Raw genomic sequence first — 21361 nt, 5'->3', positions numbered from 1 at the left:
CGTCTGGGCATACGCGTCCCACTCGGGGTGACTTTAGCAAAACAGAAAGGTGATGGCTGGAAGGTTTTGAATTAATCATAACCACGGGCAAAGCTCTGGGCAACCCTCCAGACCATCGTTTTTCAGCCTGCCAAGCCATTTCAGAAGGGGAAAAACCATATGCAAATCAGGCTTGTTCCTACCCCAAAAGGGGCAGCCCAGCCCGAACTGCTAAGTCACATCCCTTCTGCACGAGACCACAAGCATCCCCAGACATGTTTCAGCCTTTTTGGGCGTCATCAGTGAGGAGTAGCTTGGTCTCTAGGCCCGGCAGACTCGGGACCCACGTCTGGGCATACCCGTCCCACTCGGGGTGACTTTAGCAAAACAGAAAGGTGATGGCTGGAAGGTTTTGAATTAATCATAACCACGGGCAAAGCTCTGGGCAACAATCCAGACCATCGTTTTTCAGCCTGCCAAGCCATTACAGAAGGGAAAAAACCATATGCAAATCAGGCTTGGTCCTACCCCAAAAGGGGCAGCCCAGCCCGAACTGTTAGGTCACATCCCTTCTGCACGAGACCACAAGCATCCCCAGACATGTTTCAGCCTTTTTGGGCGTCATCAGTGAGGAGTAGCTTGGTCTCTTCCAGCCATCACCTCTTTGTTTTTGCTATGTCACCCCGAGTGGGACGGGTATGCCCAGACGTGGGTCCCGTGCCTGCTGGGCCTAGAGACCCAAGCTACTCCTCACTGATGAGCCCCAACAAGGGCGAAACATGTTTGGGGATGCTTGTGGTCTCGTGCAGAAGGGATGTGGCCTAGCAGTTCGGGCTGGACTGCCCCTTTTGGGGTGGGGCCAAGCCTGATTTGCATATGGTCTTTCCCTTCTGTAATGGCTTGGCAGGTGAAGAACGGTGGTCTGGAGGGTTGCCCAGAGCATTGCCAGTGGTTAAGATTAAGTCTAAACCTTCCAGCCATCACCTCTTTGTTTTTGCTATGTCACCCCGTGTGGGACGGGTATGCCCAGACGTGGGTCCCGTGCCTGCTGGGCCTAGAGACCCAAGCTACTCCTCACTGATGAGCCCCAACAAGGGCGAAACATGTTTGGGGATGCTTGTGGTCTCGTGCAGAAGGGATGTGGCCTAGCAGTTCGGGCTGGACTGCCCCTTTTGGGGTGGGGCCAAGCCTGATTTGCATATGGTCTTTCCCTTCTGTAATGGCTTGGCAGGTGAAGAACAGTGGTCTGGAGGGTTGCCCAGAGCATTGCCAGTGGTTAGGATTAAGTCTAAACCTTTCAGCCATCACCTCTTTGTTTTTGCTATGTCACCCCGAGTGGGACGGGTATGCCCAGACGTGGGTCCCGTGCCTGCTGGGCCTAGACACCCAAGCTACTCCTCACTGATGAGCCCCAACAAGGGCGAAACATGTTTGGGGATGCTTGTGGTCTCGTGCAGAAGGGATGTAGCCTAGCAGTTCGGGCTGGACTGCCCCTTTTGGGGTGGGGCCAAGCCTGATTTGCATATGGTCTTTCCCTTCTGTAATGGCTTGGCAGGTGAAGAACGGTGCTCTGGAGGGTTGCCCAGAGCATTGCCTGTGGTTAAGATTAAGTCTAAACCTTCCAGCCATCACCTCTTTGTTTTTGCCATGTCCCTTAACAATACAATCAGCCATAGTGCGAGGAGAAATGGCTTTGCTTGTTGGTTGTGATGATGACGGCAGACAATGGTGCACAGTAATCGCCATTGGGGAAGGTTACAGATTGACTGACGTCACTGATGACTATCTATTTGAAAAGCAAAGTTGAAGATGAGATGACATTTTACGTAAATCTCATTTATTGGGTGGAAATAATTAAAAAAGAGGTGCCTCAGAGAATGATGTTGGCACAAAAACGTCCTGAATATTTTGATGACGACATGGCAAAGGTGCCTGTCTCAGTATGGACTACAGGCCCTTATGACGTAGGCTTACTGAAAGGAGTCGGAGAAGTGAAGATTACATTGAAAATAGGAGCAATTTTACCAAGAGCACGACAGTATCCCATGTCTAGAGAGGCAGATGAAGGGATTTTTAAGACAATTTCTGCCGTGATGGATCAGGGCATCTTAGAGACATCAGAGTCGTCATGCAATACTTCAATTTACCCTGTGAAAAAAGGGAAGGGGGTCTTGGCGTTTAATACAAGATTGGCATCCGATAAACCAGATAGTCGAGGCTGAGTTCCCTCTAGTCCTGAGCCCGTCCACGGTCCTATGTAATATATCCATAGAAGCATGGTAATTCACGGTGATTGACTTAAAAAATGCATTTTTCTCAATCCCATTGCACAAAGACTCACAAGATTTGACGTTATTTACGTTCAGAAAAGTTCATCTGAAAAGCACAAGGCTGCCTCAAGGTTATTGTGAGTCTTCTTCAATTTTCAATAGGGTCCTGCAGATGGATTTAAGCAATATCTCTTTAGAGAGTGTTGTCTTGCAATATGTGGATGACATTCTAATTTGCAGCACAACAGAGGAAAAGTGCAGACGCGATTCCATTAAGCTATTGACTATACTTGCTGAGAAAGGATATAAAGTTGACAAAGAGAAGTTACAATATTGTCAACAAGAATTGCTGTATATAGGCCAGATGATCTCACATGAAGGGCAAAAGCGTTAAACCTGAAAGAGCTGAAGCCATTTCAATAACAGCTAAGCCACACACGACAAAATGCAGAGTTTTCTACAGTCATGCAATTATGTCGGGGCATGGGTCTTTGATTACAGTTCATATACTAGGCCCTTATTACAAGCCTTAAAGAAAGCACAGGCAACAAAAGAAAAAAACATGTGGAATAAGACCATGGAGGAAGGGTTTGATGAACTAAAAAAGGCCATTTGCACAGCACCAATCTTGGGGATTCCCAATTATGCAGAGGAATTCTACCTGTTTTCACACAAGAATGGCAGTGTTATGACAGAAGTCCTTACACAGAAAACCACGTTGGGGTACAAGCCCCTGGCATACTACAGGGAATTTGGACCCAGTAATGATAAGTCACTTCCCATGCGAACAAGGTTTGGCTGCCGCAGTGTTCACCATAGAAAAAGCTACAACCATTGTGATGGGGTGCCCAATGATGTTATTCATCGAGCACGCATTATTTGCCATTTTAGAAAAGCCGAAAGGCACATTGACATCTCAAGGAGCTTCTGCCTATGAAATGGTCACATCAAATCCAGCGATTAAAATAGTTTGATGCAAAATAGTGAGCCAGTCACTGAACGAGAGCCAATCCATGATTGCGTGAACTATGAAGAATTTTATGATGAGATTCCCAGAGTGAAATAAAATGCATTGGCAGAAGGAGAAATCGTCTTCATTGACGGTTCTTCCAGGATCAATCAAAATGACGGACAACGATATACAGGTGCCGCTGTGGTGAAGCTCACAGCAAATGGGGAATTTTGAGTACTTATTAGTGCACGGTTACCCTCACAATATTCCGCACAGGCTGCAGAATAATTGGCGTTGATACTCACACTCAAGAATCACACAGACCAGGAAGTAACGGTGTACAGTGACTCCGCCTATGTGATGTCGACAGTGCACACAGGCTTAATGCGCTGGAAAAGGAGAGACTACCTCTGAGCAGATGGCACGCCAGTGCGGCACACCACCTTATTGGACAGGCTTATTAAGGCACTACAGCTTCCAGTGGGCATAGCGGACAGATTTTATCTCATGTGGAAATCAAGCAGCAGACACTGAAGCCAAGCATGTGGCAACCGAAGATGAAATAATAATGAATGTGGAAATGTCTGATGTACATGAGAAAATGATTGTTGCACGAAGTGGGCCGGAAGGCTATAGTAATATGCCAAAAACTCAGTTAATGGAGCTCCAATGAGAAGCACCACAGGAAGAGAAGAACCTATGGAATAGAATAGGGTGTTCTTTAAACCCCTCCAGGAGCTTGTGGCGACAAGACAGCACTGGTAAGCCAGTGATACATATAGCCTTATTGAAGATAGCACTGGAACAGTTACACTATCCAGCGCACATAACAAAAGAGAATCTAGCAGCAACAATTGCTTAAGACTGGTTTATACTGAACTTGGCAGAACATGTTGCATTTTTTATGGTAAACTATATAATCTGTCAGAAGTTCACGGCTGGGCATACACTACGTGTGATTAGAGGAGTCATCCCAAGGCCTGATGGGCATTTTCAGCACTTGCATATCGATTATGTCGATATGATTCAAGTATTTAACGGGTACAGGTATTTAATTGTTATGGTGTGCCCATTCTCTAGATGGAGAGAAGCAGGTCCACGTACACACCCAGACTCTACCTGCGCAACCAAATTCCTAGTGAGGTAGGTGTTTCCCAGATGGGGAGTGTGCGAAGTTATGACGTCAGATAATGGTCCTCATTTTGTTAATGCAATATTTGAACAGATCAGCTTGTTGCTTGGTATATGAAGTTTTCATCGGAGTATCATCCTAAAGGGAATGGGATATGTGAGAAGCTCAACAGCTTGTTAAGGGAAAGGATAGCCATGTTGAAGCTTACTCTAAAGAAGGGATGGCCACACTGTCTTCCACTGGCACTGTATGCACTCAGAAATCAACCTGGTTCTGATCACCATCTCACGCCGCAAGAAATCGTGACAGGCAGAAGGATGCAAATGCCGTTAACACCTCGAACTAGAACTAGATGTGATGCTCAGCCAACAGGAGAAGTGTTAGGATTCGAAATGCAAAACTACTTGAATTGCATGGCATCTTGTCTTTCTGTAATTTCAGGACAGCTGCAGTGACGACAAGAAGGGTGTTGGACAGTACAGAACACAGAAGGAGATGCTATAACAGATACAGTTTCAGAATTACGTGTACCTCAATTATTCCCTGGGGACACTGTCTTAGTAAGAAATCACACAAGAAAAAGGTGGGACGAGCCAAGGTTCCACGGCCCATTCATTGTAGAGGACGTCACAACTTCTGCAGTCAAGTTACAGGAAAGAAGAGCTTGGATCTTCCTGGGTGATGTCAAGCATACATCAGAGAAATCCCTCTGCCCGCACCCCACCGCGAAGAGAATACACACAACGGGGAAGAACCACATCACATGCACACAAGATCCAGACGAAGAAGAAGGACGCATGCCCAGTCAAGCAAAAGGCAAGAAACATTGGTGCAAAGTTGTGGCTTAGTTCTGGACATTTCCTTTAAGCATAATAAAGGGAAGAAGGACACAAAACACGAACGCTCTGTGCAACCTAGTCGCAGGGTGAAGGAAGAGAATTGCACTTATAAGCCACAAAAATAGCTTGTTGACTTTGAATTTTGGACTGAGGCATACTGAAAACTTGATAAGAATAGCTATGCCGAATTTTGATCGATGATATATAAACTGGAAGAGAATAGAGTATCCTGATTCCTTCGCCACAGAATCCTTGTATGGACTCACTTATGGTTTCCTGTAATAGTGACCTCCCTAAAGACATTCTGATCTATTTCCAGTTAGTATTGAGGTCCTAGCAGTCGCTGGTGGGAAGACTCACGAACATAACAGAGTTTCTTCAAGATCTTGGAGCCGAAAAGACAATAAAGAGGCTGCTCACAGTGATTGCAGAACAGTTTATTTTACTTCCGGAGTACAGCGAGGACAAGACAAATGTCCCTATCACAAGAGAATAACAGACTAGCTAACACTGCATGTTTTCACTTAATTGAAGACTTTCCAGAACTTGTGGGGAGACATGCCAATATCGACCTCCTCACTTTCATCAGGGATCCAGAAAACACTACACATCTGAGTATGCTCCTGCATAGTATTGTAATTTAGGTCGAACTTTCCAGTCATCATCGAAATCACAGAAGAGTGTAGAAACTTACCTTCGAGGGACAGCTTGTGAAGGTGTTGCCAAGGACTTCACTTTTGTTTATGCTGACAAGAAAACAACATGTCGTCTGGAGTGAAGCAGATTAGAGTCACAGACTGGGAATTGGTCTATATGGAACATGCAAATTAAGACTTACTGAACTTATTGCCTCATTTGAAATTTTTGTTAGTGGAAAAAAAAAACATTTTCCAGAGACAAAAGACAGACTATCATTCAGACCTACAAGCAGGGACAGCAGAGTCCAGATATAGTGACACTGTTTAGCATGCATTAAAGGGATTTGTTTTGCTTCTTTGGATGATCAAGATGGGAAGCCAGAACAGCATCGTAATTCTCCCCTTTGAGGAGAGAAATTCATATTGGCCCAGGAACAAATGCTGCCAGATTACCTACAAGTGTATAATTTACACATGCATTGTGTTCATTATCATACTGTTGTCATTAACCCTTAGAACTGCATTTTTTTTATAGTTGCACAAAGCATTCAGATTCCTGTGCACCCCCTAATTATGTACGCATTTAACCTACATAGGTGGCCAGATCTTACATAGTCATTCCAGTTCCTAGAACGAGTGATAGAGTGACTGAGCTTGAGATGGATGTGATAAACAATGACACACACACAGCACTTGTGTTAACAAATTAATTGGATGCCCGGACACAGGGTCGGCAAAGTAAATCAGATAAGGGATTAATGAAAGGTACACTTACACAGATAAAGGACACATACACACCTGGTCTAGTGTCAATGGCATCAGAATCACTTCTAGAGAATGAGGAAAGTTTGGACAAACAACAATGAGAAGTTCTACACCAAAAGAAGTTGAGAGAAAAATTGAGAAAGCTGAACTTTTAAAGGGACAAAGGCTTTAGAGAATAAGCAAATTGAGACAACACTGGCAAGCACATATGATCCAACGAGACATGATATCAGGACAGTGCCTGGAAGAATGACACAGACAGAAATCTTGAGAGACATTTTCATGCCCAGTTGGTATGTTGAAAGGATGAAGCATATTGCACTTTGTCCTACTCGAATAATACAAGTGGAAATGCCAGGATCATTGATGGAGATGCCTGAGAATCCTCCAGCAAGAAGGAGCTATACAGACGTACTGCGTGACATGCTTCTGAAAGCTCATATCAAAAAAATAAGAGCCAGAAGAAGCACACAAGAAGACAATACCTGAACAATTACCTGGACAGCACAGCACACTTGGGAAACAACATATAGTACCAACATATGAAGGAAGTTGGAAGACGAACTTTAGATGAAGAATGCTTTGTTTGTGCACTCCTACCGTACAGCATGTGGAAGTCAAAAAACTTTGTAGCTGTTGAGATAGATGTCAAAACAGCACACTGCCTATCACATATAGCAATGTGCATGACCAGAGGTCAGTTCATGGGAAGTGATGCTTCTCTCAAATGGGCAACTGAAGCAACTGATCCAGATGAAGATGATTATGCCCAAGACATAAAGAGAAATAATGACAAAACAAAGAACAATGTAATCAGATATGAGAAACCTGGAGTTAAAGAAGCAGAGATCAGAAGAGAAACAAACAAAAAGCTGAACGTCAAAGGAAAATCTACAGAAGATGCTTGAAGATGGAAGGGCAGAGGTCAAATGCAAATTTGGGGAACAGTGCTTTCTCCAGAAGGATGGGAGAAAGGAGTGGTGATCTGCAGAGCATGGACTATCATTGGCTACTATAAAGAAACAATTGAAACAATTGAAAATGCACAAATGATTTGCAAACCATTATGGGCGAGTCTTGCAAGACTGCTGACATGGGTCAAAGACAGAGGAGGACCCTTGCAGATAGTGCCCTTGGATAGTGCCAAACTATGCTTTAGAAACAACGGTACAAGAAAAATGGAAGAGGATCAGAACTGTGGAAGAATCTTCAATGCTACAGGAATGGTGCATGGAACTGCAGTGATCATGGATCATTATAGGGCGTGTGGATCCAAAGCATATATCAGATTGCCAAAGAATTGGGGAGGTATATGTACATTGGTGAATGTCGATGTTCCAGCATTGGTGATTCCAAGAAGTAATCTGAATATTGACCACAACAACCTACGACTTGCAAGTTGTCATTTGCTGTCGCTTCTAGCCTTATCAACTAATTCGTTTCTGCCCCTCAGTTCTTATACTGTACCTGCATTTTTCTGCCTAGACTACTAACCTGTATACTGCAATAACGCCCAGAGGGGGGAGTGAAGAGGAAGTGCCTAGTGTAATTCACACTCTAGCCACCACCTTCGTAGTACCCGGTACATTCACGCCAATGTATGTGACATATGATGAACAAATAAACAAGCAAAGAGCAGCGGTTGGGCTCTGCCCAGTGCCTATCAGAGTAACAGCACCTATTGAAGTACCTACACCTAAGAAAATATGGACAGTAAGGTACCCATTGAGAAAACCATATCTACAGTCAAGACAGAATGACGGTTGTCAGAATGGAATACCTGAAGAAGCTAAGAAGATAATAAAAAAGACGAATGGTGACGTCATAAGAAATAGGACTGGAGCACATATAGAAGATATAAAGTCCTAAGAATACTGACAAAGAGACGAAATACCATGGATAAGTGACATCTTGAGCCTAAGGTGTTGAAGTTGATGTCAAGATGCAGAAACGTATGCCATATGTACAATGCAGATATTCAGTTAGTTTAAACATGTACAGATGCAAGAAACTGCAAGAAATCGTGAAGCTTGCTAATGCTTAGTAGCAAATAGATGTATATATATATATATATATATATATATATATATATATATATATATATATATATACCTCAAAAGCACTGTATATATGAGTGTAACTCCACTACGCACCTGAGCAGAATTGAACAAAGGTTACTACTAAAGGTCTCAAGAGGAGAGTGTCGCAGCAAACAAATCGAGAATTAAGACGGAGCGAAACTCAGCTGAAGGTAATCATGCCAAGAAGCCAAGGTCGTATCTGGTTGGAAAAGGCCGACAGAGGCTACAATTAAGGAGACAAGAACAGAGTATCCTGTTCAGAAAGGTCAAGATAAGCCACAGATGGTAGAAAAATGGCAGAATTAAATCAAATACACGAAAATACATGAAGAAGAGGCTGTTTTCATGGTGTCCTAGCCACGTGACAAGGCAGGCTGGAAGAGTAAGACTTTCACACCTACGAATGGATCTCTGCTATGCCCATAGTCCCTAAAAGTTCTCAAACCAAGAAGCAGATTCGAGGCCAAACTACAAAGCAGTAATTGACACATGACCACTGCGGTGATGATTGATTGCAACAAAATGGGAAGGAAGCTGGGGTGCAGACTAACTCTCTGCACATGGCTGGTTGTTTTGCATGCTGCTAGACGTAAGTGGAAAAGTATGAATGGGGTTGATGCCAACCCAATCATAGTGGACCGTGTAATCTAGGGTCCTATAGAGAGTAGAGACATAGGGACGTCATACTTTTAGTGACGTTCATAGTGGCCATTTGGAAGGAAGGGCTTAGTTGCCCCACCTGACATTGAGTGCCCAATTCCCTCTCCCCGTTACCACATACAGATACAGTACCTATGATAAAGTTACCTTCCTACAACCAATCACATTGCATGTTAGGTTTTTAAGATTTCACGGCAGTGATGACCAGTTTTTGCTATAAATACTGTGTTTTTTCTGAAATTAAGTTGGAGTTGAAAGAGAGAGAGAAGATTGAGTGGTTGCTGATGTTCTTTGTATTCCCCGTTTTATGTACTTGTCATTAAACAGACTTCCTTTGCCAAACTATTGAGTTGTCATAATTATTTGATGCATGAGTACAAATCTGCATCCCCATCTATCTCAAGGATACTGCTACTCATCTTAAAGGGCTGTTTGGAGATCCTCAGTCAGAGGGCTGGCTGGAGACCATACAGTTCACTTTCATTTCACATCACCTTGAAGAGGTGCACAGAGGGCTGAGGACCGAACTGGGTCCCAGGCCTGGGGAGACCAGATCCAGTCAATCACAAGACTGAAACCCAGGGGTGGATGGCAAAGGGCAAGGGCCAAAGGTAAGCCTATGACTCTGAAGCAATGTAATAGATAGTTTTTGGGGATGGGGCAGTTCAGCCACCTGACACGTGAGGACCAGTAGAATTACCTATATAGGGAATAGCTGTATTTGTTACTACTCTCAGCACCCAATCTGTAGTGAGGATAGATTTTTAGGGAGGGCCCAGGTGATGACGACATGTAGCATCACAAGTGGGAAAACCACCATGGAAAATTTAGATGTAGTGGAGAATCGTGATTGTCTTGTATGATCCCTGTTGGCTTTTTGTAATAAGCCATAGTTCTAACTTGCCCTTGGCTGAGTTCTCTGTTCATTCTGTGGAAAGGGTTGTGGGGCATTTGGGAGTCAGACGAATCTAAAGACGACCTCTGGCATATCTGGTATTTATCCCAACACATGTTTTTAAATATTAGAACATGGTAAATAGGCTGTTAAATGTGTTCTAAGAGGAAGGGTTAGCCTGTCGTGCTCTTTTGGTATACTTGCCAGGCATGCCATAGTGGTATTAACTGGCTGTTTATGGTAGCAGGTGCAGAATAATATGAGTACCTCTGCATCTCATACCAGCACCTGGCAACTGCTTAATAATTATACACAAGCTAAAACTGTTGCCTTTTCCAATGCCTGTTTTTAACAGGACTTCAGTGAAGGACACACATGCTTATAAATCGAGTGGCTGAAGTTAGACCTGGTTAAGAAATTTTTATTACACCAGTAGTACGTTTTACAGCTCCAATAAAGTAATTTACTCTCAGAAGACTGCTTTGAAAAGAACATTGGCAGGTGCTTTGAGTGCAAACATTTATGGTAAGGCTTGTTTAAAGCAAGCTCAAAGAGTTCCCATGACGTGGTGTTTTGCCGGGATGGGGCAAAACCTGGGTAGGGATGGCCATAGGGATTAGCATGGCCATGGGCATTCAGTGGGCAAATAACCAATCAACACCTACAAGCTGTGTGTCCCCTCTCATTTGCCATTTCTCTCTATCTGTACTCAAATTCAATAGTTTCGGCTTATAAGTGGTGCAAATGCCACCTAATAGCCCAAACTAAAGAGGGTGTAATTCCTACTGTCATATGAGCTACAAGTGGCATTTTGTCTGCGTTGCAAATGCAAACTTATCAGCCCTGTGCCACAGTGATATTACACAAATTTGCAATCATATATTTAGGGCAGATAGAACACTTTCCAAACAGGCACATGCAGCATTTGCTGCAGCAACATTTTCTTGTCTACTGCGGGTGGCACCGGCAGCTAAAGTAGTGGAATATTTTGTGGGTACGCCTTCAAATAATTTAATGCAAATCCTATCGCTTTCCATTCAATTTCTTCTCAGAAATTGCGATGAAAAATGCACCATTCACACCCATACCCCCCACGAACCCAGCTTCAGACACTCGTTCACCACAACTGAATTAAGAATGAGTTTTATGCCCATCCAATTTTAAAGTTCACCAGCCGCCACAGCATCTTCTGTTCGAAGGGCATTGAACATTCCTCTTGAGACTCAACACTTGATCTGGTGGAAGATAATACCGCAACCTGGTTCAAAGAGCTTTGACAGCAGATCCAGCATCTGCTGCAGAGAGATGCCTTACCTTAGCTTTATAGTAATAACTGAGGGAAACAGAGCCTTGATATTGTCCTGCAGAACATTGGTCTAGGCGCATTATGCTTCGTTCTCTTTCGCTCCATAGACATACCTCTCAGCAATGCATGTTTGGATCTTGTCATATCTACTCATCAGCTCCTCAAACAGAGGTGTAGCCAGGATTATTTAACAAGTGGGGCCTAAAGCTAAAGTAGTTGGGCCCACCGCAGTGGCATTAACATCTGTAAATGCCTGCACATTGCTGCTGAGTGGACATTTACAGATTTTGGATGGGCTTCCACGCTCAGGGCCTAATCTTTATAGCCCTCTGACCTCAAATAGTACCTTTGAGTTGATACTTAGACTCTGGAGGTAGACTCTCTGCTGTGTACTGGAGGTGACTGCACGGACATTACGCAACCTTTCAGACACGTAGAGTCCAAGTCATGGCTACTCAATACGTGGCCGTACAGATGTTTTCGATTACAGTTCCCATGATCCTTCACCACTAGCTATGCTTGTTAGTGCTAATGAGAGTTGTATATAACATATGCAGAGTTCCGCGAAATTGAGTGCCTATGGTTAGGAGACGCCTAGGAGAATAAATTGCAATTCTTTCAGGCAGACTCTACTGTTAGCTAACTGATGTTTCAGTGCATTGGTTTTGTCCCCTGAGCTCCATTCCCCCCCCTCAACGCCAACGTTCTTACCACTTCTGTATGTGACAGCTGACGTGTCATGAGATGCTGTTACTGCGGGATGCAGGATGTGTTTTTTAAAGCTCTGCAGCACCGGTGAAGCCATTGACTAATTAGTAGATGCGCCTTCCATCGCAGCGCAACTGTTGCTGGGAGTTAGTGGTTAGGAGCCCTGTGTTCCCCCTTTGCTTAATTTGGGACACCATTGCTTATTGAAACAATATTTTTAATACAGTTTAACAGAAACACATGAAAATGTAAAATAATAAGGTAAATCAAACAGTCGGCTACAGTAGCTCTCAAAAGACAAGCGGCCTACCACAGATTACTCTGTTGAGCTGTATTTGTCTTTTTACGTGTTCTCTCTAAGAGCCGGGGTTCATTCAGTGTGTCCGAGTACATGTAACCAGTGCTTGCAGGTGTCCCAGTCTAGCTGCTTGTATTGGGCGCCCTGCTGTCGCAGCACTCTCTCTTCCGCATACGATGACGTGCCGTGCATGCGACCATACGCTTCACCTGCTACTGTCCCAATGAAAACGGTGCTCCTATTGGTCAGCCGCTGTTCAGCTTTGTGGTCCCGGATATCCTTTGGTAGCTGATTCCTTGAATGCGGCAGGGCGGGTGAAACGACCTGTATCGCAGGAGAACTGTGAAGGATGGCGCTGCTCACTTCTGCTTAGGCTGGCAGAATGGAGTCATCACTCTGGATAGTTTTAAGAGAGCTTTACCTCTTTGATTGTGCTACGCCACTAGCCTAATGATTATGCTTCTTTGGCAGTAGTTTTGTCGTTGCACTCAAAACTTGAAGGCACTTTATTTTCTGCCTATGTGTGTGAAAATATACAAAAAACATAGAATAAGTAATTTCTTAGAGTGTATTATGACGAGAGGAGTAGCCTGCTGCTAGAAGTTGGCTTGTCCCACTTTCCAGAAGCATGCCTTTACAATAAAGTGTTCAAAGTGTTGTAAGGTAGCATCACCAATAGACTCAAACAGCAGTGGCATTGCCTTGGAAACAATGTTGCTCAGGCATCAATACACACATAGCAACGCTTGTCTATCTCTTGAAGTCATAAAAGGCATATGCGGTACCAACACTGATCAGGAAAGTTCACTTTCAGGACGAAACTTTAGGTGTGTCATATACTTGGAAGAGCAGATAACAAGGGGGGTCCTGGGAGACTCTCTGCCAGACATGAGTCCTGGTTACAAGAGCCTTACCCAGAGTCTTTAGCTCACTATCTTTCACAGAGGAGAAATATCCTAAACATATCAGTCTTTGTCCTGCCCTGGGGCAGTCCAGCACCGAAATGCTAGGCAATTCTCCTCTGAACAAGAGTACCAACAGCAACCCCAGACACGTGTTTCGGTCTGGTTGAACCTCATCATTAGGGTGTAGCTGTGCCTCTCTAAGAATAGTGAGCAAGGGGTCCACGTCTGGATTCCCCTAGTAACTTAGGGTGAAACCCAAAGTTACTTGAAATATGCAGATAACACGGGGGGTCCTGGGAGACTCTCTGCCAGACATGAGTCCTGGTTACAAGAGCCTTACCCAGAGTCTTTATACTTGGAAGAGCCTCTTTACTGATCCACTTAGACTTTGGAATCAATACTTCAGCCACCTGGCAGCATGGTTGGTGGTCTTCCGGAGCAGGTGGACATATTAAGCCATGTTAAGACCCTGACCTAAAAACTAGCCATTAACTGCACAACTGTTTAATCTTAACCACAGTGATGCATTCTCTGCCTTGCTGCTGCCTTGCTGTGATGACATTGTTTACCTAGTTGTGCCTTTCCTAAGGTATTTGCATACTTGATCAAAAAACATTTAACTTTTTCGATTTGACAGAATTTTTTTAATTGTGTTTTTTTCGGTCAAATAAAATTAAATAAATATATGGGGAGGGGTAAGGGAATAGGTTAAGGTGGGGGAAAGTGAGGCGGGCGGGGTGGGCGGCTGTTAGGGGGTCGCCCCCCTCATTTTTGACAAAGAAACGACCAATTAAAATTAGGTCAAATTGGAAAAAGTAAAATATTTTTGACCAAGTAGACCTCAACCTTTCCTAAGGCTACCAAGTCTGTCTGTTGGTGTTATTGCTGCAAGGAGCAATCCTGAACCCCTGCGTCAGTCCTGTAGCTGGCATTCAGGGGTTCTGGTTACATCGCTGTCGCTAGCTCTCCTTGCCTTCTGTGTGCTTCCAGTAGAAAGCATTCTAAGCTAGTCTGTTCCCCACTTTGGCTACTAGTTCTTGCTTCTCTTCTGCTTGTGTCAACCTTTCTCACAACTTCTATTGTTTAAACATCATTGCTTTCTGTCGGACTGTTTATCAAGCCTTTCCTGACACTTTACCCTTAGTACCAGAATTCCTGCACTCCAGTTCTTGGAAACATCTTCATCTTGCATGCTTCTGTGTGGTTCTAAGGCCTGATGTTTCAATGGCTTGATTATCTGGGATTAAGTGGTTTCCTCCATCGCAACTCTTTGTGGATTTTGACTTGTGTTATGGATAGAGCTGAAATCCCTTTAAAAAGCTTAAGTGAAGTATGATGCATTTCTCCCCACCCATGTGAAAAGATGTCTTTTTCATGCCATTATATTATATTTAGGCTGGACTGTTGCAGCATCCTTTTCACTGGTCTTCATTTAAAGGAAATCTGTCACCGTAGGATTCTGCCTCAAGTTGTGAGCATCTCTGAGTAGCTCCTATTACTTCACTCCATTAAACGCTGCCTCGAAGCGACCAATGCCGGGATGAAATACATTAGGTCACAACACTGCCAAGAAGACAGTCACTTGCTTGTGTTCCCTTTCCCACTTCTCCTGTTTGGTCAATCGCGCTCTCCACCCTTACGGGTAAAACGTGTGTATGTCATCATGTAGGCTAGACTCACTAATTGAATTTCAAATTGAACCTGTCATCAAATGCTGCTCCTTTCAACTCTTATCTCTAAAGCAGTAATAACACCTAATTCTCGCAGGTACAAAGCACGTGTCGTTAGATTGGCTACTGGGGGCGGACCGTATTATAGAGCATAACAGTTAAGTTTCTTCATCAACTTCAAGTGACCCAAAGTGTTGGATTAACTTCTAGATCTGAGAAATGTAACTCCACTTTTGCTACCTTCAACGTGGATAATGGCGATCAGTGAAGGGTGATATTACACTCAAAATAGCATGGTCCGCTATTAGATGCCTCCGCTCCCTAGCACCACTCCATACACGATCCAGTGTCAAACCTGATGGGTCAGGTCTGCTGACCTTACCCTATTGGCAACACACAGCTGTTCGCTTAATATGAAGCCCCTGTAGTGGTAACTGGTTGTGGATGCATTTAACCTGCTCTTTCGGTGGTGTCAGTCGGTCCTCCCCAGCAGCTTTCACCGTGGAGCCAGAAGCTGCTCCACTGTGGAAGCTCTCACAGAACCTTTATCCTGGACAACCATTCCCATTTTTGCAATCTGCTTTTATAATTCGGATATACAATTTTCTGCTCTTCACTTGACCTTTTTGTCTCTCTCCTTACTGTGTCGATGGCTCCTAAAAGGCAAATCGAAGCAACATTTATCGGTAAAAATAATTACTGTTATGTCTATTGGAGGATTTATTACTTTAGCTTTATTACCTCAGTGTACCTGTGGATTTTTATCAGCGATATCATTCACAGGACAGGCAACTCAAGGAGTTCACTACAAGTTCCTCTTTTTTAGTCTCGTGTTGCATGCTTCACCAGCTTCTTAGATCTTGGTCTCTTTTCACAGTCCCTGCCAGCAAATGTATGCAATTCGTTTCTGATTAGTTTGGTGTCTATTCTGTGTATTACTGCCGTTTTTTAACCAGCCTGTCCTTGGCTTCAGTTCTTGTCATTTTGTACTTTCTAGTTTAGTGTGCATTCTTGTCACTCCTCCCAAAGTCTTACACCCCAAAGTGCTACAGGGTAACCTGGGCTTCCCTCTTCACACAGTAAAGTGGCATTGGCAGTTCGGCTTCTTTGTGTCATCTTGGGTAGACAGACACATCCCAAGGTTCTCCTTTTCTCACATATGACAGTCTTGCCCTGTATCTGGGTTGTCTGTGCTAATTCTGTTCCTGCAATGCCTACTCTGATGGCCCCAAGGAAAGGCACAGATTTGAATTGCTCAAGTGCATAGTCTGTACAATTTTTAACTAACCCTGTGGAATGACTCAATATAATATGGCACAGTACTCTAAAAACATAGTTGTCCTGTGATGAATGTCTATTTTAATGGCACATGAAAACTTCAATCTTCACACGGCCTCAGTTATAAGTATGCTTTCCTGAGCTTAAAGAGTTACTTCAGTGGAAATGTTTTTGGGGACGGTGGAGAGTGTGTCGTAAACTCCATCAGACCTGAGACTGAGCTGTGATGAAGAAATCTCACTTCAATTCTGCCTGGTTTGACAGGAACTCTAACATCAAAAGTGAAATCAGGTGGCCTTGACGCGTTTGTGATCAGGCAATGGTGCGGCCTTAAATTGCTCCCACGGTGGGTGATGTGACTGGTCCTTTCTGGAGCCATCTGCATGGATGTCTATGAGCATTCGACGGACTTCCTCCTGCGCTGATCCTGCCGCTTCACCCAGTCCTCTTCTTGGAAAGTTCCCGCCAGAATTGCAATCTTCTCAGCGGCACTTGATTGGATGGGGTACAAGATGTAGTTATAAACCAAAGATCCCAGGATGCCACCAACCAGGGGTCCCACCCAGAAGATCTGTAGACACAGAAAACACAGAAAAAGACATGTTTCAGTCTTGCAGAGTCATGCATCACTAGAAAAAATGTCCCCTCAGTTATTCAAGATGACATATTATGTGTGATAGGTGACGCTTATCTTTCACACATATTAATCTCTACCTGTCAAGCACACACTTACTAGAAATATATATCTGCTATCACACCCTTCCCAGAAGACTGTCAAACTCATTCCCTCTCATCCTGCTGATTATTCTCCCAACACTATCCACCACCTTCCTTGCCCATCAAACGCTTCTGACATTACATGGTACCAGCATGTGCCCGTGTTCATCAGACCCTTCCACTTCCATAAAAGTCACCCAATGCTGAACCTGTCAATTGTATCCCCTCGGACTGTGCATCAACGTCAACCACATCTCATTCTGTTCAACAAATCCCCCAACCACCCATCAGTGCAGTCTTAGTTTAAGGTTATTTGTTTTTAACACACACTCTGCATGTGTATATCAGAATTAATCACTTCTTATACGGTTCAAGAGACACTTTGGATGAATGACAAATGGGCTTCTTGGGTCCACTGGTGTCCTTTGCCCCATCTTTCAGTACTGTTCTATGCAAATATGTGTGCCCCCCCATTGATCAGTTGATCTCATTCAGCACGCTGCATGGCAGTTCAGCTAGGGACTTATCATTTAGACATGTGTCAAAAAATTATTTTGACCACTGCAAGATTGTGCATGGATCTTCTTTTCCATTGCCCAGTCCATTTGCTTTACAAGTATTTGTTTCCCTAATGGGATCTTCTGCATTGCAGGAAACATCTCCCCTGTCAGGACCCAGTTACATCTGACCCAGTAGCTCACCAGCCAATGGCTGGTTCATAAAACATTCTACTTGAGACTAACAGTCCATCCCACAGTTGCTTGCAAGGTCAACGACATTCCAGGAAATATAGCCAGTTAACGTGGTATATAAAAGTTCCAATTTTGTTGATATGTGTTATTTGTATTTGTATTTTGGAATTTGTAGTGCACACAGAACGGCCTAAACCGTATTATGGCGCAGATGGAACATCATTCGAACAGAGCATAGCTAAACCGAAATACAGGACAACAGAGTAAAGAGAGGCCTAGCTAAACAGAAAGGTTTTCAATGCTCTGCGGAATTGAGAGAGAGAAGTAAGAATCCTCAATTCCAAAGGTAGATAATTCCATAATTTGGGATGAAATATGGAGAATCTTCTATCTCCCCGGGACTTATACGCTGAATGGGGTACAGACAGAAGATGAAGGTCACTAGAACGCAGCTGCCTGACAGGAAGATATGGGTGGATCAGATCTCTCAGATCTCTCAGATATTAAGAGGCAATGCCATTAACACATTTGAAAATAAGGCATGCTGCCTTGAATCTAATGCAATCCTCTTTCGACAGCCAATGCAAATCAAGGCAGAATTATGATATATGAGCAGTTCTGCCCAACTTATCAATTCCTGACTGCCACATTTTTGTGCTTTTTGGAGTCTATAGATCTGTTTAGCTGGAATTCCCAGTAACTGGCTATTATCATAGTCCAAATGAGCGCCGCTCAGAGCACCACCCACCGCAGCCCAGTCTTCATCGGGAATATAAGGGAGTGCTTGGCGTAGGAGTTTAAGGACACAATGTACTACCTGGACCCTAGCTCCCACTTGACCCTTTGCTACCCAGGTCATCTTGCCAAACAGAGCCCAAGTTCTTTACTCTAGAAACTAATTTTAAATTCTTTCCCAAAAACATGGGGAAGGGCCATTCCTAGGCGGCAGTCAGCAGATGTCTAGGACCAAAGAGAATGAGTTCAGTCTTGGCTTCATTGAGTTGTGATTGGTTTTTAGACATCCATCTGCTTACTTCGTCCAATCACTGTCCCAATTTGCTGAAAACTTCAGCAAAATTAACCACCCTAATGAAAATCTAGATATCATCCACGTAGGAATGAAAATTTAACCCATATAATCTAAAAAGCTCCAAAAGGTGTTGAATGTATAAGTTGAACAACAACAGTGAAAGAGATGACCCCTGCCAGACTCCACAATTGAGTCTAATTAGATCTGAAATTAAATCTCCTAATTTCACATTACGTGTGTTAAGCAACATTAGAGCTTAGCATGTCCACGGTAAGAATATCTCTCATGCATATTCAGCTCGGCATCGCTCCCATCACCCCCTCCATTTAGCCCCAGCCTTTGGCCGGTGTGCCTTTTTCACCAAATAGTGACATAGTGACATAGTGTAAAAGCATGGTGGTGGTGGAAGGGTTCCACTGGTGTTGCAGGGATCTTCCGTTTGACATGACTTGCAGTTCATGAGTGAGCCAAGATACCGGCAGCTCTCCCTATCTTTCACAGTAACCTCAGAAGACCCTACCCAAAACCCTAGTGCCCAGGTATCTTCCAACATCCAGGGATGCTGGTGCCAGTGAGATCTCATTTGCGGCTTTTGTAACCAGGGTGCAGCTATATCCGGAAGTTATTATCCCTTGTTATCTGTTCAGTAGCTACTAGTCCCCTGCAGCAGCTCCAGCAATTCTCTCATATCCATCTTGTACCCATGTGGACTGCAATCTTGTAGGCTGGCCGCACATGGCTACTTTTTCAGCCAATCATTAGTTAGATTTCCTTAGAAACTTTTTTGTTTTTTCTTTTCTGCTGCACGATTTTAGAGTAATTGTAATTGGTTATTTATAACAGAGGAGTAGCCAGGATTGTTTACTGTCTACGCCTCTGATTTATAACGCGTTTAATACCCAGAGGTCTTGCTTCTAAGGCAAGCACGTGGCCCTTGAGCTATCCTCCAATACCAAAAGAACAAAATGAGTGTGTAAAAGAATCAGATATTTAGAGGATTGGAAATTTCGTTCCCATTACTGCTGGCCAGCCTCCCAATACACACCTTTTTAATAGGTAGAGAAAGTGTAGACTTTCACATTAGAAGGATGGTGAGAGAAAGAGCTTGCAGAATACTCTGCTTCAAATTAGTTACTTATTAGCACATACTTTCCCCCTGGGTATGTAAGCCTTGCTAGATGTTTGGACCTCAATTTACTTGACATGTGTATTTTTCAGTCCCTCTTTCAGGACGTTTTCCATGGCCATAGAGGATTATTTCAGCGACATTTTGTTTCCTGAAGCTTCCTTGGTCAGCACCGTTAAGTAATTCTGCCTGTCTAGTGATATAACTGCTATGGGGGCTCGGTGGCAGTAGTGGATGGGAACGAGTGTGTCATGTACTCCTGCCATACAGTCTTTCCAAAGAAGTACACACATTGCCAGGTGATGGCTCTTTGCGCCCTCGTTGATAGAGAAATCATGATGCAGGCATCTCTTTGCATGGGTGAAAACTTGCCCACACTTGACAGAAACTGTGATGCCCTGGTTGCCCTTCCAGGCCATTTTGCTAACCGCTCACCCTAATTGTCTTGTTCTTTTCAGTGAACACCAAGTGTGCCTATTCCATCGAGGACCTCAGAAAATCACTCGACTGCAGCTGATAATGAAAAGGTGATTAACTTTGGGAAGACACTCTTGAGACGGTGCTTGATGTAACAAAAGTCTTCACATTTGAGAGCATGCTCCACAAAGCCTTACGAGCCTAGTAGCAGATCACCCTCGTGAAAAAGCGTATCTGAGTTACATTTGTATAAGGTGCTGCTCCCACATGGGCAATATTTCATAGTGCCACCGAGTAACCTCCCAATGAGAGGACTTTGGTAACTCACAGCTGCTGAGCCCTGTGAGCCAGGAGGTAATTGAAGAGGACAACTGGTCTGAACCAAACTAGACCATATTTGAAGATGACTTGCTCAATAACTCTTTTCATGTGTGTTTCTGTTTTTTTGCTAATTTGACTCAATGCATTTACTGGGTTCCAAAATGAAATCCAAAGTGTACACATCTAAAAGACTCATTCTGTGCCCCTACAACGTAACATAAACACATTCCAAATAGAGCACTGGTATAGCCATGTTTGATTTGTTGCCTAATTCCACTAAAACACACACACACACACACACGCACACACACACACACCTGCTACCTCTGATCTGGACTGGTTCATGCTTTACCAGACTTTAAAGTTAAACTTTAATGTATGCAATAGGTGCATTAACATAGGAAATAAATGCATTCTCTAGAAAATACAAAGGATCCAGGGATGGGACCCTTTCCGGCCTTCCTCATGTTAAACAAATTAATAAAACAGGAAACATGATCATACTGTACATATACTAAGCTCTGTTCCCATGTTAGGAGGATACCGCCTTTTTACAGAAGACCTGCAGGATTTTTATGTATATCCACATGAGGTGCACAAGGCAAACAAGAGTGTGGGAGACCCTCTACTGATAACAAACATAGGTCAAATACTCTGTTCTATGGAATTATTTCCACTCAGG

At 43.7% G+C, this 21361-nt stretch overlaps 1 protein-coding gene across 1 annotated transcript in view; it reads right to left on the bottom strand.

Moving 5' to 3' along the window:
• Positions 1-16767: 16767 nt before the first annotated feature.
• Positions 16768-21361, bottom strand: part of LOC138582398 (aquaporin-2-like) — a 313650-nt gene continuing 309056 nt past the window's right edge. The window contains exon 4 of the mRNA XM_069653664.1: positions 16768-16947. Within this exon, the coding sequence (XP_069509765.1) occupies positions 16768-16947 (180 nt within the window). The remainder of the gene's footprint in view (positions 16948-21361) is intronic.

Source organism: Ambystoma mexicanum, chromosome 3q (assembly GCF_040938575.1).
Source record: "Ambystoma mexicanum isolate Mex_15411 chromosome 3q, UKY_AmexF1_1, whole genome shotgun sequence".
In the NCBI taxonomy this organism is placed as follows: domain Eukaryota; kingdom Metazoa; phylum Chordata; class Amphibia; order Caudata; family Ambystomatidae; genus Ambystoma; species Ambystoma mexicanum.
This window is presented reverse-complemented; position numbering and strand designations above follow the sequence as displayed.